Source organism: Protopterus annectens, chromosome 10.part0 (assembly GCF_019279795.1).
Source record: "Protopterus annectens isolate FY-2018-M chromosome 10.part0, PAN1.0, whole genome shotgun sequence".
NCBI classification, from domain to species: domain Eukaryota; kingdom Metazoa; phylum Chordata; order Ceratodontiformes; family Protopteridae; genus Protopterus; species Protopterus annectens.
The window spans coordinates 1,646,916,994-1,646,941,791 of NC_056744.1; the positions used below are offsets into that span (position 1 = coordinate 1,646,916,994).

General features: G+C 39.8%; 1 protein-coding gene and 1 non-coding gene across 4 annotated transcripts in view; one reads left to right on the forward strand and one right to left on the reverse strand.

The window, feature by feature from the left end:
* LOC122813843 (nuclear factor 7, brain-like) overlaps positions 1 to 16,077 on the reverse strand; it is a 235,896-nt gene extending 219,819 nt beyond the window's left edge. For 2 of the 3 annotated variants that reach the window (XM_044086379.1, XR_006366737.1), the window contains exon 1: positions 15,219 to 15,821. In XM_044086379.1, the coding sequence (XP_043942314.1) occupies positions 15,219 to 15,608 (390 nt within the window). In that variant the 5' untranslated portion in view covers positions 15,609 to 15,821. Of the gene's footprint in view, positions 1 to 15,218; positions 15,822 to 15,975 lie in introns of those variants that run through there. The other variant, XM_044086378.1, reaches the window with a different exon arrangement.
* Positions 16,078 to 17,937: 1,860 nt separating this feature from the next.
* On the forward strand, positions 17,938 to 18,073 carry LOC122814625. Its single transcript, XR_006366841.1, has one exon. It is a non-coding gene; the product is annotated as a U4 spliceosomal RNA (small nuclear RNA).
* The last annotated feature ends 6,725 nt before the right edge of the window (positions 18,074 to 24,798 follow it).

The window sequence follows — 24,798 nt, forward strand, 5'->3', positions numbered from 1 at the left end:
TTGCTGTGTACGTCTCACTACTGCACATTGCTGCCTAGCAGACTGTCAAGGAACTGTAGTGATTCCGATGATGTTTGGCTAGTTGACTATCTTAGAGCAATTTAATTTAGTATTATTGGTAATTACTATTTATTTAGAATGTAATAAGAATTGACATAAAATTGTTTATTATTTCTTAATAAAACAATATATGTTACAAATATATATAAAACAATTTGTATTTAACCTTTCTGATAGTTGCTTATTTATTTTATATATTTCCATTTTGTTAACTTGGTATGTGATGTGAACTGGGTAAATGAATTGATCCACAGACTCTTTTTCAGACATGACCTGGGCCAAAGTGACAAATACAAAAATTAGCAAAACATTAATAGCGATACAAGAAGTACGAATATTGATACAATAAGTATTGCTTAATTTGAATGCACATACTGTGTATAGCAACACTAGTCTACTCATAGGGCAGAAAGTGCATTTATGTTTAAGTAAACTTACCAGAACAGTAGATGTTTGAATGACCACTGCTACAGTAGTCTTAGCTATATGGGTTACATCCTACATAGGATATGACAGCCAGCCATCTCCCAAAGCTTTAGGGCACCTTTAACTTGCCCAAACAAGATCTCAACGTAAATGGCAATACGCAATGTGATGACTTGGTGATACATTTATCATCAAAACAGCCTCTAACGGATATACAGATTAACATACTCAACAAAAGTATGACGTTTGTGCCAGCTACTCCTAAGTTGCATGATGTGTTTATAGATTTAAAGTTATTTGGTCGCAGCATCCTATTAAAAAATGTGTTTGATGATACAAGTCAATGTAATTAAAGTTAAATGAAAACCCCTAGTATGATTATTCCTCCACCCCATCATAATATTGATGATTTTTGAAGGTATGTGAAAGTGAGATGCATGATTATATCAACTCTTATCATCTGGAGTTTTAAAATCTTAGTGCCCTGGAAAAATGAGCTTTAAATGATTTAATAAGAAATGAGAACATCATTATGAGACCAGCTGATAAGGGTGCTGGGAATGTAATTTTAGACAAAAGTGATTTTGTGAAGAAAATGGATATTATTACAATAAGGATTAACTTATAAGAAGATTAATAGTATTATGCAGAAGGTGAAAGAACAATTAACAGAACTATTTATGCTGACCCAGGAACTTCTTGATTACCTTTTAGTCACACATCCAATAATACCAGTTATTAACGGTCTTCCCTAAATACACAAAAATGCCATTGATCCCCCCCACTAAGAATGATTGTTTCGGGAAATGGATGGGTTACTGAACTCTCTTTGATTTGGGTGAAGAAGCACTCAACAATGTGGTGTCGAGAGCTGCAACAGTGGATTCAGCAGATATTTTTAGGTCTCTTTGTGACTTCATTAGTACACAGAATTCAACTAAAATGTTTCTACTAGTCACAATGGATGTCACAGTCTTTTTACTGCAATACCGGATCAATATGGGCTAGAAGCTGTTAAGCAGTTTATTTTCAAGCAGGACATATAAGATGCTGGCACTGTACAACAAACATGTATTTAATACAATTGATTCTTGATAATGTTTTTATGTTTAACAACGAGTTCTTTTGGCAGCATTGGGGTGTCGCAATGGGCACACCCTGCACCAACAGTTATGCTAACATTGTACTTACCAATTGGGAAGACCACCACATTTTTAATAGCAGTAATAATGGAATATCTATATTCAATTTTATGAGAGATTTGTTGATGATGTCTTTTTATGGACAAGAACCACTGAACTGCAATGTTTTGTACAATATTTAGAGGGGACAACCCCTTTTTTTTGTTCACTGTAAACAGTTTGGATGTGTCTATAGACTTTCTTGATGTCAAACTGAATATTGGTAGTCAAGGGGAGATTGAAACATCGGTATTTAAGAAAGAATGTTCTAAGAATACATTACTTAAGCGTAACAGCATGAATCCATCTCACATATTTCCCATTATTGTGAGAAGCCAGATACTGAGAAAGTCTCGGCTTTGCAATAATGACACCACATACAATAAGGAAATGAATGGCTTAATTCAGCAATTCAAGGATTGTGGCTAGATTAATACTGAGATAGAAAGAGCTGTAAAGGAGACAACAAATGCAAAAAGAGGATGACCATGGTTTTCAGAGGCCCACAAAGATGCCAATAGGCAAATATTACAGAAGGAGAATAATGTGAGGGTAACAATGACCTATAGCAGTGATATAAAGAATATATGCAGAACATTCTGGAGTAATTGGAAACTTCTCTTGATTGATGACAATATCAAAAAGGATAGTGGAAAATGAACCATCTTTTTGTTTTAAAAATAAGAATTTAAAATGATTACTATATAAGGGGATACCTGATTTACATAAGCCGGCTACAGTGTCAACAAGAATAGGAACCTTTCCATGTAAATGATGTAAAGCATGTAAATATATTAATAAGAGCAATGATTTTGTATATCCTAATACACAGCACATTTATAAACAAAGACTTTATGCAGATTAACGAAAAATGTTATTTATTTTGCTACCTGTACTACATGTTCATGTTTTTACAGTGGTAAAATCAACAGATCTTTGCAGGAGCAGATATTACAACATCTCATTGACATTAGACTTGGTGTTAAACACAATGCTCTGGCACAACATATCAAAACTTATACAGGCCATGGTTTTTGTTTCATGGTGTTATATGTACAAAAAGTCAATCCTCGGAGCGGCGAGCTTTTCAATTATACAGAAATGAAATGGATCCCTGACCTCCAAGCTGACAAAAACATGGTTTAAATGGTGTACTGTAGTCCCTTTAAAACCAGCATAGATGGGGTGTAGGCTCCTATACTAAATTTCATTGGCTAAAGCTGTTTTTTAAAATACAGGAAGTCATGTAAGTGCATGATCTGATGAAGGGTTATACCTGAAAGCGCTTATCTTTTGCATTATTCACCCATTATTTTATAGAGTTTAAATGAATGGTTTTTAGCCTTGGTTTACATTTTATGTAATAAAAGTGTTGTTTTATGCTCCTCACCATGGTTGTTTGGCTGTTGGCAATTTGTATTTGTTAACTTTATAACCTCTTTGATCATGCTGCATTATTTTTTGCCCTATCCTACATAAATTAATTTTTTTGGGAAAATCATTGAGGATTTAGTCAATGACAAACACAGCCCTGGAGCTTGCATTTTTCTTATTCAACAAATACATGGGGATGTAAAACCTGTTCCATTAACTTTTTTCGTACTTTAAGAGAATTAACAGAAAAGCTTCACGTATATCCAACACTGGCATTTCTACTGACATAAGAGAACCTGGCATTGCATTCATGACCGTAACTTGCACAAGGTTCAGTGTTCTCCATTGTCACAGGCAAACTGCTAGCCTGCTGTGGTGGTAAATGCTGTTTGCTTAACGTTTTCTTTTTGTGGCTGAAAGAAGCACTGACCGTGAGATTGGTAGTTTGTTTCATGGTCAAGCTTAAAAGGGTCTATATTAGATAATCAAAATCTACTTACCTCAAACCTGTATTCATAGATACCAAAACAGTGAAAAACACTTAAGCAAACATCCAAAATTTTACTAGGGTAAGGAATCGCTTGGCCACTACAACATGACACACATTGCACTAAATCAAACCTCCCCACACCCCCCTAACTATATATACAAACTCTGCGATTGCACTACGGTGGGGAAAAGAGCAAAGTTGTGGTGTTGGCCAATTACTTCCTTACCCTAGGAAAGTTTTCGTCATTGCGGAAGTGAATTTCACCGTTTCTCAGTCTATGAATAAAAGTTTGAGGTAAGTATATTTCGATTATCTAATATAGACCCACTAAAAGTGGTACCGCATTCCAGATGAAAATGAGAAGTAAAAAGTACTTTAAACACTTTACCAGCCCCCAAAAGTAAAATAAACACAACTGCATCACAAAAAAATGCTTTTCAGTTACTTTAAACAACTTATAAACTGACAGGAAAAAAAAGTGTTCTGGAATAAATTACAATGCACTCTTGACAGTCCATTAAAACACTCCTAGATTTAAATCAACTTTCCTGAACAGGAAAGTATTAATAAACAAACTTTTTTTTAATGGGTTCATAGGTAGATATTAGGCTATTGGCCTAAGTATGCCTAGCCAACAAGGTTCCCTGGCTTACGCCACCCAAAAACGTTATTTTCCTGTGCTCCTGTCGAGCAGAGCCATAGAAGTGATCCCCGGGGTGTATTTCCTATTTCCCATCCACGCATCAAGATTTTTCTTGAAGAGTGCTAATGAGGGACTTTGCTTGACACAGATGGGTAGCTTGTTCCAAAGTATGGGAAGTCTCTGGGACAGGAATCTATCCCTCCATCATGTCCTGTTTATTGTGGTGACAAGGTTTAGGTCCCTAGAGCGTGTAGCTCAGAGGAATTGGGATTTCTTTAGGTGCAGCATGTCCAACAGTTCTAGGTTTGACATAGCTTTATAGGTTAGGCAGAGATCACTTTGGAGTAGGCGATATGCTAAGGAGTAAAGCTGGAGTTTTTTGAGATGGTCAGTGTAGGGCATCTGTTTGAGGCCAGTAATCCTCTTTGTGAGGTACTTCTGTGGCCTTTCCAGCTGCTGCAGATGACTTGTGAGGTACATTCCAAAAGGGGTGTTGTACTCTATAATGGGTCTAATGAGTGTCGAGTAGAAGGGAACAATGACCTATTATTTCCTTGATGAGAACCCTTTTGTGATGAGGTGTGCCACGTAGAAGAAATTCCTGACTACTGTGGCGATGTGATAATCAAAGGAGAGACTACTGTCCATCTGGGTCCCAAGGTCTCTTATCACACATTTGGCATTAAGTAGACTGCCGCCTATGTGGTAGTTCATGGATATAGAGTTTTTACCAAAGGGGATGACAATGCACTTTTTGGCATTGAGCTTGAGGCCATGGCTCTGACACCAGGCGTCCGTCTCAGTACGGCCCTTCTGTAGGATGTCCACATCATTTGGGGACTCGACTATGGCTCCTAGTTTGCAGTCATCTGTGAACTTTGTTAGCCAAAGGCCTTCCGTGTTAACCTGTACTTCAGAGAAGTAGATACCAAACAGGAGAGCTCCCAGGACTGAACCCTGTGGTACTCACTTGCCACTGGTTTGAAGTCAGATTTGGAGTCTGCAACTTTTACAGTGTGGGTTCTGTCGATGAGCCAGTTGTCAGCCCATCTTGTGACATATGGATTTAAACCTAGTTTAGTGAGTTTATCTAATTCCAGAATGGGGGATGGTGTTGAAAGCCTTGGCGAGATCTAGATAGGTTGTGTGAACCACCTTACCCTCGTCTACAGCTTTGGTGACTGCCTCAAAGAAGTCGATCAGGTTCAGGAGGCATGACCTGCCTTTCACAAACCCAAAAATGGAAGTTTTTTTTCCCCCAAAGGGAACTTATCAAACAATAAAGGAACAGTACAAGCCTACTGTTGTTCCTCGAAAGTCTCAGAGCAGCGTATTCTTCAGTGGCAGGAAAGATCTGCAAGGCTTAGAGCACAAAATCAACTTGAGCTGCCTGACAGTTTGGGTGCATGGAAGGTGCCCTGAAGCTTTGGAAGCTGCCTGGCTGATATAGCCCATATATCTAGGGCTACTGCAGCAGTGTTCAGTATAATGAACAACTGAAAATTAAACAATGCAAGCTTAATGCCTGTAAAATAACATGTCTTTACCCCGTTAGAGCAGTGTTAGCCAACAATAACAGATGATACTAGCTGTGCTACCATTTTCTTTTACTTCTCTTACTGACTTAGGGATCGTGACTGGTTGCTTCTGAATACAATTACAAGAAATAACTGTGGAATAGCTAGTCTCAGATGGTGAGAAACAAACACGAGTAATCATAATAAATAAATAAAACAGATACTATGACGTGAGGTAACAAGTGATCACTACAACAGAATGTTACCAATTCAACAGTATGCCAGAGAAAAGCTTGGTGCAATTACAGACAGGTGTAAAATAATCCCAGAGAGGTGAAGCATGAAGTGTGTGAGGGTGTGTTTAATGGTACAAGGGAGAGGTGGATAGAAAAACTGATTCACTTGGCTGAACATTGGAGAAGAATTCCAGAAACAGTTTGACTCAAATGTACTGCTGGGGTATCACACAGAGTCACATACAAAACTGGGGGTAAGCAGAGACTTATGGAGGGATTAATAGTCCAGCCCTTCACATTTTCGTAACAGTAATCAGCAAAGAGCAGTGCTATTTGGTTATGCAAATCACATTTTTCAGGATGACTATGAACATATAGAAGCTCTTTGTTAAACACGCCTCCCTATTGCAAAAACCTAACATGCTTAAGGCATAAGTGATAAGCGGACAACTAATATACACATAAGGGGCACTGCATGTTTGCATTATAAGTAGGATTAAGAGAGATGAATCTTAAAGGATCTAATTTGCATAGTAAATGTGTAAATGGCCCTGAACTTAACCCCAGTAAGCAGCAATTCACCATGAGAATACAGAGTTGTGAGGAGAAGGGGAAAAAAGAAATACATACTGCCATACAGTTTAAAAGGAGGTACAGTTATTGACTTTAGTTAAAGAAAACATTGCTCCTCTTCTCCCCAACATGCAGGACCCCCCTGCCATCCTTCAACATAACTGCGAACAATGGCACTATCATCTCCCCAGAAGTCCAAACTAAACTACTGGGTGTCATAGTTGATAACCTGAAGTTTGATGTGCATATCAAACTATCAAAACCATTAATAAAAAACTTGGCTCTCTTTACAGAATTAAACCTTTCCTTACCCCACTTGCTAGAACTGCAATTGCCCGTTCCCATCTGCTATCAACTCTTCTCTACGCCTCACCTCTATTCTCCAACTTAAACAAAACAGATCTTAATAAACTATCATCCCGCTATAACCACATTGCTATTGGCACAACCTACCGGACACACCACTGTCACATGCTAAAATGGCTTGAACTGCCAAGCCTACTGCAGTTCAACCAGCCAATAGTGGCACATAAAAGTCCTTTACCAACCAAAAATTACACCTGCACTAAAAAATATTATCAGCCCCTGCACCAGCACCCGGCCACTGCGGTCATCCACTAGACTCCTAGTTCAAACATACAAATCCAACTACTCAGCTGGGGACTCTCTCTGTTTGCCAGCTCTGTTGGAAAAATATGGAACAGATTCCCAGCTGATTTGACCCTAGAACCTTCACTAACTCAATTCAAAAACAAACTTAAGAAATACTTCAAAACTCATTGGTTATGTCCTTGCACTAACCCCAAGTGAGCTCTCTACTTCTTAGTTGCCTTACCTTCAACTACATCTAACTTTTTTCTACCACTCCATTTCAGGAAGGGTCAGTTGTATAACTGCTGCTCAGTGTGTCTTAAACCTGAATGTAATGTTACGCATGTTTAACTTTGAAAATAATGTTATGTTTTGTAAAGTGTTTTATAATAAGTTAGTACTATATGTGCCAAATGCTGATACTGCTTATGACTGTAATCTGCTTGAAACTGGCATTTACTAAATGTTCAATGTGTATTATTATCTTGGAGCTTTTCTCCCCGGGACTCCGCTGAAAATGGATATGTATCCAGTCAGACTATCCTGGTCAACAAATGTAAAATAAATAAGAAAACGTATTGTATTTTAGTGCTTCTGCATACATGGACAAACTGCTGAAGGGAGTGTTAAGGAAAATATTTCAAGTTGGTGTCAATGAAGTGCTTGTGTAGACATGGACAAACTACTGAAGGGGAAAGGTTTCTTTCTGGTGCTTGTGCATACTTGGACATCCTACTGAAGGGGTCACTTGTGGAAATGTTTCATTTTGGTGTAAGTGAATTGCTTGTGCATTCATGGTCAGACTACTGAAGTGACTGTTGGGCAAAATAATTTCGTTTGTGTTATTTTAGTGCTTGTGCATACTTAGAAAAAGTATTGAAGGGGTTGCTGGGTGAAATCTTTAAATCTTTCATAGGTGTGTACTAGGCTAACGACCATTAAGGCCTTTTTTAAGCCTATTCTGACAAGTTCTGTTAAGGTTCCCTATTGAAATGTCATCACTTGAAATGCCGAGTGCTGAAAAGCTGGATAAAAAAAAAAGACAAAACACAGAAGAGCAAATCTCAAAAAATCACTCTTCTCCTTAAAACCCCTTTTTGCAGGGGGGGGGGCAATCGCCCTGCACCCCCACACTATATACTGACTCAAAGATCACCATACCACAGAGAAAATGGAATATTCCAAAAAATGGCATCTCAGATCTTTCAACCATTCAGTCTCTGCATTTTGGGACTCCCTCTGTTGGGTCCCAACATTTCAAATGGTTACCTCTGGTACCCTTGATAACTGAAACAAGGGGCTTGGGAGATTAAACATTTACAAGCAGTGGCTTAGGAAATGAACCACTTACAGGGTGTGTGTCCATTAGAGAGACAGGTGCCAAACCAGGGATGAATTTCCTGATCCCCATCCAACTGTCCAAGTTACACCTGAATTGGCTTGGGGAAGTCTGCTTCACATAGACTGGGGGCCTGTCCCAGAGAAGCAACAATCACTGGGATACATACCGGGTTCTCCACCAGGTCCTATTTGCCTCACAGGCAATGTTTAAGTCTTCAGAACAAGTAATTCTGATGCTGTTTGTTTTGTGTATATGCAGGAGGTCCATCAGGGTGGGGTCTGATAACGCCTTGTATGCCAGGGATAGCTCTTCTCTGAACAGCCTACAGGAGACAGAATACAAGGACAGGGCTATGAGACAGTCTGTATATGACATGTTACTTACACCCTGTATTCTTTTAGTGAGGAACCTCTGTGGACTTTTCAATTGTTAGATGTGCCCGGTTAGGTACATACCAAAGGAGGCACTTTACTCAATGATAGGTCTGATAAATGCTGAATACAGAAGAACACTGATCTCCTTGGACCTAGATGCCATACCTTCATTTACAAGGTGCACAACATAGAAAGATTTCCTCACTACTGTAGACATGTGATAGTCAAGGGTAGATTACTGTGTCCCCAAATCCCTGACTACTAGTGGGTCGACTCTTAGGGGTGTGTTATCAATATGATAGTGAACAGGAGTGAATGACTTCTCAAAGGATACCATTATGCATTTCTTGGCATTTAGTTTTAGTCCATGGCTCTGACACAAGTTGTCTGTCAGACTTTTTAGGAGAACATTAGTATCAGTGCGGGGTTCTATTATTATGCTCATAATTTGCAATCGTCTGCAGATTTGGTCAGCCAGATAGCCTTGACATTGGCTTTAACTTCAGGAAAATAAATGCCAAACAGGAGCGGACCCAAGACTGATCTGTGATGGAGTCTGCCTGTGACTGGCCTCGTTGTAGAGGTGGAAGGACTCCACCAGTTCTAATTTCCTGAATCTCATCTGTCAGCCAGCTGGCTATCGCCTGGGTTAACAAGGGTTTATACCTAACCTCTTGAGTTTGTCAACAATGCCCGAGTGGGGTATTGTGTCAAATGTATTGTTTTTCATTCTGCCTTCATCCATTACTTTGGTGACATTTTCAAAAGAAGTCCACCAGTTTGAGTAGGCATGACCTGACCTTTACAAAACCAAACTGGGTTGGGTCCAGTGTCTGGAGGTTTCCTATGTCATTACGGATTATTTCCATGATAATTTGTTCCATTGCTTTGCCTATATGAGACTAGTGAGACTTATGGGCTTGTAGTTTCCACGGTCTGTAGATGTTCCACCTTTGTGGCAAGAGATAACTGGTGCTGTTCTCCATTCGTGATTAAATAGAGATTCCAGATGACCTGATAGGTCATGTTTCATGCTGTTTAGAAGGCATCCTAGGATACTGTCTGGGCCCATCGGTGCAGTGTTCTTGGCCTTAAACAGTCTTGATGATCTGTTCCCTAATGATAATAGGGAGAGTTCTATTTGACGGTATTTCACAAAGGGAGGTTGGGGGAGGGGGACTTAGAGCTGCATTTGTCTGCCAGGAGGTTTGCTATATCATCTGTCTCAGTGTACGTGGCTCTAATAACAATAAGCTCTGCACACAACTGTGTATTGCCTTTTAAGGTTATGGACACAGATAAAGAATACTTTGTGGTTTTCCTTGGCCTGGGATGCCACATTTACCTAAAATTTGGCTTTGATAAGACTATTTCCTCGGAGTTGTTTGTTTAGTTTGATGAGAGTGCTTTTATCCTGCTGGGTGCTACAGCTCCCAATTTTTGCCATGATTATCTTTCTTCTGTTATAGAGCGTATTTATGTTGCGGTTCCACCAGAATGGCTTGTTTTGTTTTTGAGTTATTTCTATACTTATTCCTGATGGGTACAGCTGTTTCTCTGCAGCTATTAATATACTAGTATAGGATTCTGTGAACAGTTCTGCAAAGGCAGCAGTATTCTCAGGTTATATGGGGGCTTGAAATTTTGCCAGGTTGTCACTTAATAGAAGGAAGTTAGCCTTAGAGTTATTCCTGAACATGCCAGGGTTAGCTGGGGTTCGGTTTTATTTTTTTACTTCAAAGGAAAACATTTTGTGGTATGACCTTACTAAACAGAACATTATACTAGGGGGTGTGCGTCACTCTCCCATATTAGTTAGGACCAGATCCAATATGTTTGCACCCCTGGTTGGTATACTGACAAACTGGTCTACGCAGTTTATGTTTACAAAATCCAAGAATCTTTGTGCCTGCACATTTGGTGTCTTATACGATTCCCAGTTAAATAGTGGGGTAATTAAAGTCATCCTTGAATATGGTATTTCGCTGGATGGAGTGCGTTTCCAGTAAGCTTAAATACATGTTATGGGTTTCCGGAGTCATAAAGTGTTTCTGCATACTTGGACAAACTAGTAAAGGGGTGGCTGGGGGCAAGTCCGTAAACTGCTTCTCAGATAACAAATGAGTGTACATGGGGATATTGGAATATCAGCTGCAAGAACACCTCATTAGCATACACCACTTTACACAGTTTCTTACTTGCCTTGCCTCTCATTATTACATTTCGCGTAAATGTCCTCTATGAATCTCACTTTTACTACACTCATTTGTAAACATCAGAGATACCCCTATCACATTTGCGCAAATGACTTTGAATATCGGCCTTAAAGCTAGAAAATGGCTGGGTTGGACTGGGGTGAATATTTTTAGGAACGTATATTATAGAAAGTTGAACAAACTGTAGATTTTATATGCTCTGCTTACATTAATGTGGGTTTACTTAAGGCATTCTAATTTTCTTCTGCCTACTGAAACATGATGCTTTGTGACTACTCTAAATTATCCCTGCATGTAAACCTTACTGTTGCCCTTTTATCCTTGGGTATGGCTGGAGAAGACGACACCAATTAGGCCAGTTACCCGATTTAACAAATAATTAAATAAATAAAAATATGCTTCAAGAAGGAATATATGTAAGGAGGTAAGTGAGCAATGCCATTTTTTAGAGACCCAAGATTATTTCTGTTATTGTTACACATTCTAAAGAAGTTTCAACAGTTTTATGTGGTTTTGTGGAAACACATGGGTTGTAAAATGATGTTGTTGTTGTTTGCCTTTCGTCTTTTTCCCGGTAAGGGGTCGCCACAGCAGAACTCCGGTCCGCTAATGATTGGCAGTAGAATTTACGAAAAGCGGAGGTGCCAGCTCGACGCCCAACCTTCAACGAAGGCACACCCATTTATACACACATGTCTTTCGAACGCTACCCAACCGCGGGGAGGACATGCAGACTCCACACAGAAGGGACTCCCAAGCCAAGCTGAGGAACGAACGGGAGAACACCTTGCTGTGAGGTAACAACGCTACCGCTGTACCACCGCGGAATTATGAGAATTTATTGGGTAAGGAACTCAATCATTCAGAGCAACTACAAGAACAGCCCATGAATGAAGAAAGGAGTAATATCAGATGAGAAATACGTAATAGAGATTAGACACATTTCACACTCTTTTTGACCCACCCCATTCTTCCCACAGCTATTAAGCATAGTCCCACTGACTCATCTTTCCAGTACATCCTGGCATCCAAGGATATTGGGTCAAGTACTAGAGACTGCGAGGAGCTACAAGATTTCATGCGTCTGTCATTTCAAAATGAGTTGTCTGCTTAGTGCTGTCTGCAGCATGCTGGAGTGTGTAAAATACTTAACTTACAAAATTTGTCTTTTTTTATTTATTAAAGTTTGTAGATACAGCACTGATCCACAATGATCAGTGATTATTAGCACTGTGGAAATACAAACAGTGGTAATGTAGAAACAAGCAGAGATGTATTAAATTAGGATATTGTAATATGTAACAACCAGAATTAGAAGTGTGAATTCACTCAGTAGAATTAGTAAGACAATAACGTATGCAGTGTCATAACATCAAGTAGTACAATGTTACTACTGAAAAAACTATATACAGAGAACAAAACTATTATATATAACTATTAGGCATGGGATGTGAAGAAGAATAAGGCACGAGTCAAATGAGATGAAGAAAGGAAAGGAGTGAGTCAGAAAAGAGGGAAAAAAGTTAATGTGGAAATGAATATGGGGGTGGTGGGGGTGCAGGTATCTCCTACCCAGGTTCAGGAGAGCCAGGTTAATACTGCAGTGTTTGGGAAAATGTTTACTGACAAGTGCATCCACTTGATGAAGCACCATGTAGCCAAAGGGCCTCATGGGTCATCAAACAGGTCCCTTATAGTGTGCCTGAGTGAGTTAAGCAAACAAAGGGGGCAACTAGAGGAGATGTTGGATTGGAGGGTAATCCAGGTGTCCAGTAGTTTACTACTACTTTAGCGTGTCTTGCAACAAAAATATTTAGTAGTAGCTTATATTCTTTATGCCTAATCTGAAATAGTCTTAAATCCAGGAAGTGCATAAGTAGAGTCAGCTGAGCGGCCCTGCTAAAATGGTCCAAATTGGGGCCCACAACTGCTAAGGCTGACCATGCCGCTTAACTGCATGCAGCCTGAATGATTAATACTAACACACTGACTACTGTGCACACTTCACACATTCTGTTTAAGAAGCAGCTTCAGTACTGGAGCTCCTGCACAGCAAATTAACAACCAAGGCTTAAAGCAGCAAAACCACTCGTCCTAAATTGCCTACACATTAACCCTAAAGAAAAATGTCTGGAAACCGGGCGTTCCTTGCTTGCCTACAAGTCTAAAATATTTAAACTGCTGAAATTTTCATCTTGATGTTTGTCAAAGCTTGTTATTTTAAATAGCTGCAGCTCAAATGTTATACTACTGAAACAAAAGTTAAAACAGTATTAGTCACAAGTTGCAATTAAAATTGATTTATCACATTAACCACGGATGTAGCCTGAAAATTACATTTTGTACTCAAACTCTTTTTACTGCCCCTAGCCCACCTGGCACTTAAAAATGGATACATCTTTCAAAACAAAATTGGGTAGTCTTCAAACCCGCTCCAAACACGCCTCCGGCCCTGTGGAGGCGGCAGCAGTATGGTTATTCAACAGTGTTAATATTCAGCATCTGTGCCGAAAGCAACCCAAATGACATTAATGTAATGTTGTATTAGGGACATAAAACTTCATTCAGTGACAAAAAGGACATGCTTTATTAGGGACCTAAAACTAAAATGCCTGCAGTAAATCACATTTCAGTCAATCGGGCAGACTATCCCCGCCCATTCAATGACGACACGCCCAAAGCTGTGCAGAACTAACTGCGAGGTACTACACTTGCAGATTACCCGAAATTGTCCTCTGTCCAGCAGTTAATGCGAGCATTTTCAGCGTTTCCCTCTAAAGTTTTTACGCACCCACTACAGCCTTGGCATTAATCCGCAATATCAATTAGATAGCACCTATATCAGGCGTTATTGCTTGACCGTCTGTTAAGGCTGATATCTGTTTAGATGCCCCCCCCCCTTTTTTTTAACCAAGTCCTGACTTTAACTGGAGAACCCATACTGTGAAATACCGTAAATGACTTATTTTATCTAATTAAAATAACGACATGGTATTACAGAGCGCTATTACTTCATATCACTTTACGTTATTTAGATTATTATTCGCAGTATTCAGAGGGCAGTTGTCTGCAATTTTTATGTGCTTTGTCAAAAATAATGCATTTTGTGAGGCACGGCAGGGTTACCTCCAGTCCCTCTTTGAGAGAGACAGTTCCACTTTTTGGCAGTTGTGTCCTACGAAAAAAAAAATGTCAAACGCCCCGAGACTTTAGGACAACATATATTTCTGAAATTGTCTTTATATTTTGTATCTGGAACGCAAATATTATATAAAATATCATAAGTAACATGCTACAAAAATAAACCTTTATTTTGACAAAAAAGTAAAGTTTTGTCCTGCAAAATTTCACATTTCTACAAAAAAATGTCCCACTTTGGACATTTGAAAAGGTGGCAAACGCACCCCTAACATAAGGTCACCGAGTTAAAATTCTTCGCTCCGTCTTTAATGTTCGTATTACAGCAAGGATAACTCGGTTTATAGCCCGCTGTTTATTTTTTGCCATTACTGCAAAGAACAAGGCTTGTAGACTACATTAGGGAACTTTATTTTACATTACAGGCTGAAAAACGAACAAAACTCAGGATACTTTTCAAATATACCCCATTAGGAGAAGCATTCTTCATTTTGGGTCTTAAAAAGTCCAGACTGTCACACGTTCACTGTTAAGATATCAATGGTACAGAACACTGAATCATTAATTCATCAAAATAACCCCTTTTTATACGTATAAAGTAACACGTTTTAAACAGCCTGTGATATGCTTGAAGCTGTTAAGACTGTTCCACATTATACTATTCAAGTTCAACATTTTGAAGAGTTGAGAGTTATGGGCTGCGTACCACTCACGCAAGAAATCTGGGCAAAGTCAAAAGTAATGGGTGACAACCCCAAAATAAGGATAATTTTTAAACACTACTCTTATAAACTCGTAATGTTAACGTACTCAGAAGGTCTTGCATTCGCGTGCATTTTACCAAGCATGTCTGACACTCGAATGTGTCTCATTACAGTCCATGATGTTCCAGAAAAATTATATTATATATAGAACAAATTTAAAATAAGAGGCAAAAATCTTCCAGTGTCGGAGGGTTTCCAATCTAAACCTTTAAACTTTCCTTACTTTGTGCTCATTGAACTCTATGATACAAACCTGTGTTTACACCCCTGACTTGAAACGGTTTCTAACTTACCTCAGGATTTATGTTCTCCACTAATAAGCTGTGGCGCGTTTCTGACGGCTGACAAATAAGGCAGGGCCAAAGGTCGTCTGCCTTTTTGTATACTGCTGATTGCTTCATATGTGTCTCACAGAGATGGATCACTACGTTTGTACTGTTGTGAGTTACTTCTCTTATCACGTTGGCTAATGTCCTGTTGACCGTGTATCTTTTCGTGAGCAGTTTTGCTCGACACTGAGGGCAGGAGGCATCACTATCAAGTTCGAGTACCCTATTGATACAGGGTTTGCAAAAATTATGCCCGCATTCCATGGTCACAGGATGATCAAACAGCTCCAGGCACACGGAGCAGGTTAGCTCTTCAAGAACATTAGGTTTTAACCTTCCCGATGTTACCTCCATTTTAGCAAAACTGAAAATGAACTTACACGTTCTCTTTTAGTTCAAGCCCAGGTTGGAAACACTCACGTTGACAAGCTCCACCTCAATAAAACAGAAACTCGGTGGTATTAACCTGTCCAGTGGAATTTTATTTTCTACTTATGCATTCATTTCCAGTAATTAAACACACAAAAGTCAATTAGTCATTGCAACGTCACCACATCATTGACTGAGCAGAATAGCACTCCCGCCCCTAATGTTCAGGATTGTGTCTAATGTTCTCCTCAGTACTCTGATGTTTCCAATGAAGTACCAATGTGAGAAAAATAAATAAATATAATCTCTATAACAATACCAAACATTAGGGATAACAGCAGTCATTACTTACGGTTTGTTGTTAAGTCCACGTTTATTAATTTACTTAAACTGGAAAGCTCACTCAGACTGACGTTGACTGTTGTGCATACCTGCCATTTTCCAAGTGTACCTCATTAGGAGGAAGGTACCTCGTTTGGGGTGTTAAAAAGTTCACGTTCTTTGAAGTTCGCATTGAAAGGGTCTTGTCACATTCAGTGTTAGAAATTACTGATATGAATGGTAAATAGAAATTAATCATATTAACCCATTAAAATATTTTTATAAGTAAATCCAGCATACTTTTAACCATTCTATCACCTTTCTAGTTGAAGCTGCTAGTAAGTCTTTAATATGTGTTCCACATTTTGCCCATTTTGTTCCACATTATGAGGGCTAGCAGCCTTAATGTGGAGATGAGAGATCGAAAACTATGCTTCTGAGGGAAAGGTTAGTTTGTTTTTCTTATATTGCTTTCTTGTAATTTGTATTGCCCCAGTACTGTCTTCTATTTTGCATATTGTGGTGTATTTTCATTACACTGTGTTTTAATTCCGTTCTGCTTTCAATTTTATATTTAAACTAGGAAAGAAATCAGAAATTAGAACAGGTCAATTAAGGTTGCTGAGGTAGCGTTGTCGCCTCACAGTTAGACGTTGCCCTTTCGATTCTCAGTTAGAGTGTCTTCTGTGTGACAACATGCGTGAATGGGCGTTCCTTCGTTGAAGGTTGTGCGTTAGGCCCGGCAAGCCAGCACATAAAAATGTACTGCCAATCATTAGTGGACAAGAGTTCCGCTGTGGCAACCCCTAACCGGGAAAAGCCGAAAGACACAAACAAACTTGTGAACTGAGGGAGGAGTTAGGGGTAAAATAAAACATTTCAAGGCTTTACTGGACAGGCTTGCTCAGACTCTGACATAGACTGCAATGAGGGAAAAGGTTAGTTTGTTTTTCCTATATGGCTTTCTTGTAATTTGTATTACTTCATTGCCTTCTTCTATTTTGTATATTGTGGTGTAATTTCATTACACTGTGTTTTAACCCCGTCCGATCTATCCAGTCTGTCCTGCTGCTTTAAAATTTGTGGCTCCCCCTTAGATTGCTAAAGCTTGAGTTACCCCCTCTTTCATATCTAACTGTTTAGTGCAAACAGCAACTCTTAGGATATTAACCCATTTTTCCATCTTAACCTTTAAAGTCTGCAGCATATAGTCCAAGACCAGCGTTTAGGGATTTTTAAGTGAAATCCATGGTTTAATAGAATCAATCATATTAATTAATTAAAAATATATCTTTATAATAAAAAAAACCAGCATATTTTAACCATCCTATGGCCTTCCTAGTTGAACTTTTAGTAAGCAATTAGTAGTATGTGTTCCACATTTTGCCATTTGTTCCACATTATGAGGGGGCTAGTTGTTCTCATTTTGCAGAGGAAAGGTTGGATGAACACGACTAATTATCAGAGAGCTCACAATGCTGCCTGTCAGTAGTCATTTTGAGATTAGTGCTTCTGTTTTGCTCCTGGTGGAGAAGGGACATAGTGATATCATTTCCTGAAGACTGCTGATCACCAGAAAGCCTTATAACTGATAAGTGGCAGCTTGAAATTTCTGCTACTGTTTGAGAGAGAAGGAGCAGGGGGCATTGATTTCTGACTCTTATTTGGCAGTGAATGTTTGTGTGGAACCTTCTTGATTGGTCTGGTTGCTATTTAAGGCGTCTACCAGAAAAAGGCTACAACAAGCCTATAGACCCCTGCATCATCTGGGACAAAACTGCTGATCACCAAAAAAACTGTGGCCTGCTTCCCATCTTGGGATTAGTTTTACTGTTTTGCTTCTGGTGAGAAAAGAAACAAAGGGGCATTGTATCCCAGCAGCATGAAGCTGTGGCTAGATCAGCACTAGTGGTAGCCTATTAGGTGAGTCCCCAGTATGCATCATTCATGACAAAGCTAATCCTTTCTTTTCAGTAAGTATTGCTTGATTGATAGCTTTGCGCAGTGGTAATATCATAGCCAATAAAGGTTTACTGAGGCGTGATTATTGCTGTTTGAAAACTTTACCCAATACCCCGTTAAGTCTGTTTTTTGACAGACTTGGCAATTTTTTACCACCTCTGAGGAGACTTTGTGTAGTGTAAAAATTAGGCTTCAGAGACAAATTTGGTATTTTTACAGATTTTTTTTATTAGAGCATGTTGTGTTTTTTAGAAGTTGATACTTCAATTTTTGAGAACAGATGACTGAAGTACACTTAAAGTTTTTGGGGTTAGGAGGGTGGCCTAATGATTAAGGTGTTTGCCTTATAAACACAAGGTGCAGGGTTTGAGTCTCACGAGGAATAATTGGCTAGGCTTAAAATGGCTTGCAAGGGCAGTTAGCCTAATACTAACCCATGATGATGATGAACCCATGATTAGCTGCTGTTTAAACTAACTTCAGAATATTTCCTTAAATACTTCATCCATAAATCATTAGGGTCTACTTTAGCACTTCCCCTCCAGTGTTTGGCAGTGCCCAGTATAGATGCAGGCACCTTCAGTTGACATTTTTCTGTAAAAACACCCTTGAAATTTCACCAATACCTAGTTACGCACAGGGCAGCTAGTTTGCAGTGACCAACACTGCCCCCGTGTTGCAAACCAGATACTCCTGATATTACTATATATTCCCACCAGAACCGTCTAATAAAAAAAAAACAGGGCCTGTTGCCATGGATACAAACTTTCCCACTATCTTCATTACCATCTTGGTGGATATGGGCATCCTGAAGCAATGTATAAATTGTCTCATGTATACTGACAACCAGGTAATTCTGAAATAAATTGTGTCAAAAGATTTTAATACTCTTAACATATACTGGAAGAATCACGCAGCTAAAGGTAGGCCAAAAAAGAGTTTATTTTACATGCATGGAGACCTGCCACAAAGTACTTGGTATGTCAGCAGTCTAATTTCTGTACACTTTACATGGGTTTTTATACCCTCTTCTACACATACGCAGCAGCTGGTTACTAGACAAGGAATTTCAGTCAAGGCTATAAATTCACTCACTGGAGCCTTAGATGGTCAAAAGTCAGACACAAGATAAGTTGGTGCCTACATCAAGGTAACTGTCAAAAGATTTTTAATACTCTTAACATATACTGGAAGAATCACGCAGCAAAAGAAGGTAGGCCAAAAAAGAATTTATTTTACATGCATGGAGACCTGCCACAAAATCTTGGTTGCTAGCAGTCTAATTTCTACACACTTTACATGGGTTTTTATACCCTCTTTCGTGCATACTCAGCAGCTGGTTACTAGACAAGGAATTTCAGTCAAGGCTATAAATTCACTCACTGGAGCCTTAGATGGTAAAAAGTCAGACACAAGATAAGTTGGTGCCTACATCAAGGTAACATCTATGCACTCCTCCTTGGTCAGAGGTCAGTCCCAAGATAGGCCTGTGCCTGGACCAAAGTAGCATCTGTGCATTCCTTTCTGGTCAGCAAATTCCTTACAAGAAAAACAACTCATTTTAGCTTATTTCTTTGCACTCAATGCAGTTTCACAGTTTAACCCTTCCTGTACAGGATACAAAGATGTTGAACACAAAGATTCTTACTACATTTCCCCCTCCACACCACTTGGTATCCCCAGTAAAACTTTTTATTCATACAGGTTTTAACACGATTCATTTTCGTATATTCAGAATAATAAGCTTTAGTTGCATTAGCAGACAATACACTTGATATTATCATTCGGATGCAAGGAATGCAACAACAACCCAACAGTAGGAATATAATGGCACCAACACATACAGCAATTAAGACATTCATAAATACTGTTCCCCAATTTCCAAACCAATTCTGGAAAAAGTCAGTCAATGGATTCTGCCCTGGTTTTGTAAGTTCAGAAACTTGTTGTAAGATCTCCAAATGACTGTCTATATCATGCTCATTGTCAGGAATGAAAGAACAACACTCCTCCTGGATAAGAGCACAAGTACCTCCTTTCGCCACTAGGGTGAAATCGGCGCCATCCGATTCTGCAACACTACAGTCCTCATTGCAGTTAGCTCATCCGTCACCAACTCTAGTGCAGAAAAAGTTGCATTGCTCAGAGTTTCTAACAGTTTTGACAGTTTTCTGAGCTCCCAAATAGATTTTACTGTCCCATAGGCTGGAAGAATACCAGCCCAAGAAATGACATCATCGCCCAAGTCCATGTGTGACAGTCCCTTGCTGCTACTGTGGGCCAAATCGTGATGATAGATCCAGGATGCATCAATGTTACCTACGGGATTAACAGGTTTATTCACAGCACGTACATTTCGTATTTTACCTTGGGGAAGAGTAAATGAATGTCTTATAGCTGGTGCCAAATAACCCAAAAAACAACTGCCTGACCAATTCCTTGGTAACCATTTGTATGCTTTTTTACCACAGACAAAATAACAGTCATTCACTTTAAGAGTGATATTTACTGGAATAGAATGAGTTCCTTTGTCTTGTATCCCTTTAAACAAAAGATCATACACAGATAACATTTTTTCAACAAAACTTGTGACATTAATAAGCCCTGTACTATTAATAAGCATTCTTATAGGCTTGAAACTTGTTGCGCAGTGCCCATCTAATGTACAGTTATGAATTATGGTTATATTACATTGACTCCATCCAACCTTAATTTTTCCAGATCTCTGGAAACATACAGTTCCATTCTGACGACCCATGAGGGGTAATGCTATTTTGTCCTTTACGGCTACCTCCGAAGTTTCAAATAGTAAATTGGTCCATGTATCATTTGCCCCAAAGGGACTGTACCTAACATCAGACCACCATGTACAGTCGGGATAGCTGTGCATATCCAACAATTTGAAACATTAAAAGACAAAGCATATGCATATTTAATAGCCTGATACGTGTTAAAAGGTGGATGCCAAGCTGTATTTTCATCTCTCTTTGTTTGGCTAGTTTTGTGTGAAAATAAAAATGGCCAAAACAGAAAAACAACACTTACAATTACTAATAACAAAATTATTTTACAATGCCTTTGTGGGAAGGGCTGCTCCCTTCCGGTATTTTCCTGCATTGCTACAACAGTCAGAAAAGTTCATACAAAACAGGATTATTATTTATCAGTGTTCCTCAGGGGAACTCAAATTCTTTTCCAACTCAAATTTCCTGACGATCTTGCAGTGGGTCAGGTGAATCCAAGACGTTCGCTCCTTTATTCGGACTGCTGTGGGTGTCGAAATCAAAACCTGGTATGGACCTTCCCACTTTGGAGAGGCCCACGTCTTTCTTTTAACAATTTTAATCCACACCCACTCGCCAGCCTTCACTTCCAGGATCCTGTTGTTCTTGTGGTCTGAAAAATAATCATTTGTTAGAGAAGTGTTAGTTTTTGTCAGCAATTTCCTCATGTAATCTGCTATCTCTTCACCCCCCTCACGTTCCGCAGGCAAAAGACCTTGCCACTGCGGGACGTAATAAGGTCTCCCATATAAGAGTTCAAATGGTGTGACACCTTTTGAAGTGGGAGTAGTACGCATGGACAGGAGTGCCAGAGGTAAGCAGTTTATCCAAGACTGATGTGTCTCGGCCATGAGTTTACGTAACTTGCCTTTGAGAATGCCATTATGGCGTTCAACCAACCCTGCTGACTGTGGGTGGTAGGCACAGTGATGTTTTAAGTCAATCTGAAAGACGGCAGCCAGCTTTTGAATAACTTGGTTTACAAAATGTGTGCCATTATCAGAATAGATGCGTGTAGGTAGCCCAAAGTGAGGGATAATGCTATTTGTAAGGGCCTTGGCCACCGACAATGCATCCGGGTGTGCTACCGGAAAGGCTTCTACCCATTTTGTAAAAGCATCAATAATGACTAACACAAATCGCTTTTGCTGAACAGGAGTTAGTTCAATAAAATCCATACAGATTGTGTGAAATGGATACGGAGGCAGCGGGAAAGCTGCTGGAGTGATCCGTACCCCACCACCATGGTATCTTGCACAAAGCAGGCACGATAAACAAAATCGTTTGGCATATGCTATAAAGCCCTTGGTCCAGAAAATTTGCTGGGTCATTTGAACCATAGCAGCAGGGCCCAGATGAGATGGGCCATGCGTCACTAATGAGGCATACCTAAAAGGTTTGTTGGCAAGACATACTTATCATTTGGACCTACAAAACTCCTTGCTTCTGAATAGCCCCATATTTAACCCATCGCTGTTTTTCCTGAACTGTACTAAGTTCCTGCATTACTTGTAAAGTTTGTAAATCGAATTTATCTGTAGGGTGAAGTTCCTTTGTGTGGTCTCGAGTGCAAAAGTAGAGGTTAAGGCTACACTTTTTGCAGTTTTGTCAGCTAGTGCATTTCCAAGTGATACTGGATCCTTGGCATTTGTGTGTGCGCGCTTACAGATGGCCAATCCCGTGGCAGTTGGACAGCTTGTAAGAGGCTAAGGATTAAATCCTTGTGGGTTATTTCCTTTCCTGAGGCCGTAACCATTCCCCTATTTTTCCATTGCTGTGCAAAGACATGGACCGTGGAAAAAGCATACTGACTATCTGTGTAGATAGTAACTGCCTTATCCTTGGAAATGGTGCATGCTCTGGTTAAAGCAATCAATTCAGCCGCTTGTGCGGACAGGTTCCTGGGGAGAGGTTTTGCCTCTAGTACCTTAGTCTCAGTTGTGACTGCATAACCCACTTGTGTAATACCTGCCTCATTCTTACGTGCTGACCCATCTACGAACAGGGTCCAATCTGAATTTGCCAAAGGCTGATCCTTAAGGTCTGGTCTTGGTAAGACATTAGAGTGTATTAAGTCTAAACATACGTGAGGGGCACCGTCATCAGCTGTAAGTAACAGCGTGGCTGGATTAAGAGTGGTGCATCGCTCAATGGTCATGTGTGGTTGTGATAGTAACGTTGTCATGCAGGACAAATGTCTGCTAGAGAGAGAAAGGTAACTTTATCCTGTAGAAGTATTACCGCGACAGAGTGCGGTACCCGTAAAGTAAGGTCATGAAACAAAACTAGGGTTGCAGACGCCTGCACGGCCAGTGCAGCTGCGACTACTGCTTGTACACAGTGTGGCAACGATCGTGCCACTGTGTCCAGTTTACTGGAATAAAAAGCTAATGGTCTCAACTTATCCCCATAAGTTTGCAACAGAACCGATGTCATAAAGCCCTGCTTACAATCTACTGTCTGAACAAAAGTTTCGTATAGTCAGGGAAGCTAAGTGTTGCAGATCCTGCTATCAGTTGTTTTACCCTAGTAAATGCCTGTATTGCCTTATCTGTCCATTGCAGCGCGTCATGTGCTGCCATGGGAAGTGCAAAATAAGTTCTGAAAGTGAACTCACTTCCTCTGCATAATTGGGAATCCAACTACGACAAAAGTTAGTTATTCCTAAAATGACATCATTTCTTTTTTCGTACTGGGCATTGGTGCCTGTAAAATAGCTTCTTTTCTACAGCTATCTAGTTGTCTACCAGCATTTGAAATAGTATAGCCTAGATATCGTACTTCAGCTTTACAAAATTGTAATTTAGATTTGTTTACCTTATGTCCCTCTTTCGCCAAGAAATGCAATAACCGAATAGTTTCAGACTCACAGACAGCCTCCGTGGGTGCTGCCAGTAAGATGTCGTCCACGATAGTAGTAGATGACAGCCATGCTCGGTTGAAACTGTGCCAGGTTTGTTGACATTTCTTCGAAAAGATCGTAGGGCTCTCACAATATCCCTGGCAGTCTTGTGTAGGTGTACCGCTTGCTCATGAGCGTAAAAGCGAACCAAAATCTACTAGCTTCCTGTAGAGGATGGAAAAAATGCGTTACTGATATCAATGACAGAAAAATACTTATCTGTGGGAAGGATATCATTTAGCAAAACAGATGGATCTGGGACCATAGGAGCCCTTGGTACCACAGCAGCATTCACAGCTTGCAGATCCTGTACCATTCTCCAGGTCCCATCCGGTTTCCTTACTGGGAACAAGGGTGTGTTACACGGTGAATCTGTGCATGGAATTAAAACCCCAGCTCGCAGTAGAGCCGTGATCACTGGTAGAATGCCCCCTTCTGCCTTTTTACTTAATGGATACTGACGCTTGTGTGGTCTAAAATCGGATTTTGGAGTTATTTTAACCTGTCCTGCTGTTCTTATTAGCCCAATGTCATGTTGCCCGCGGGACCATAAGGAGTCTGGCACTGATTGTAACTTTAATTCTTCCTGCGGGTTAGGAGATATAGTCAGAATGGCCCTCCCGGGTGGCGTTAGCCTGTCTTCGCGGAGGTGCACCGTTGGTCTAGCCTGGGTGACCCAATTTAGTCTTTGTACTTGTACGCCTTTACATGCTAACTGTTCTGGCATCATTTTAGCCCATTCAGTAACTTTCCTCCCCACCAGATACCATGCCATTTGTTCTTCCCTTGTTACAGAGACATGTGCAATAGAATTATTAAAAAAGCAACTGCATATCTTTTGTAAGACTGCATGTAACTGCAGAATTTCCTGCTTTATCCCAATATAGATTTTGTAACAGGATTTTTGTGACCTTGTGTTTAAAGAATTGCTCTTCATATTTGTCGTCTGGTCCTACATACTTTCTGTAGTACATTGTACAGTGTAGTTGTTTAGCTACCACTGGCGGTTGTGTGCCATATTTGCTTAAGGCCAAATTAGTTAGCTCATTTACTACATTTTGTGGTCCAGTTTCGACAAGATCATTACTGTACCAGTAGTGTAAATCACCCTGCCCCACCTGTAACATAACACCCTGGATTTCTACTGTTTTGCTAGGACCCTGATGCCGTCGGCACAGCTGCTATGCCAAACACGTGCATTAAATCT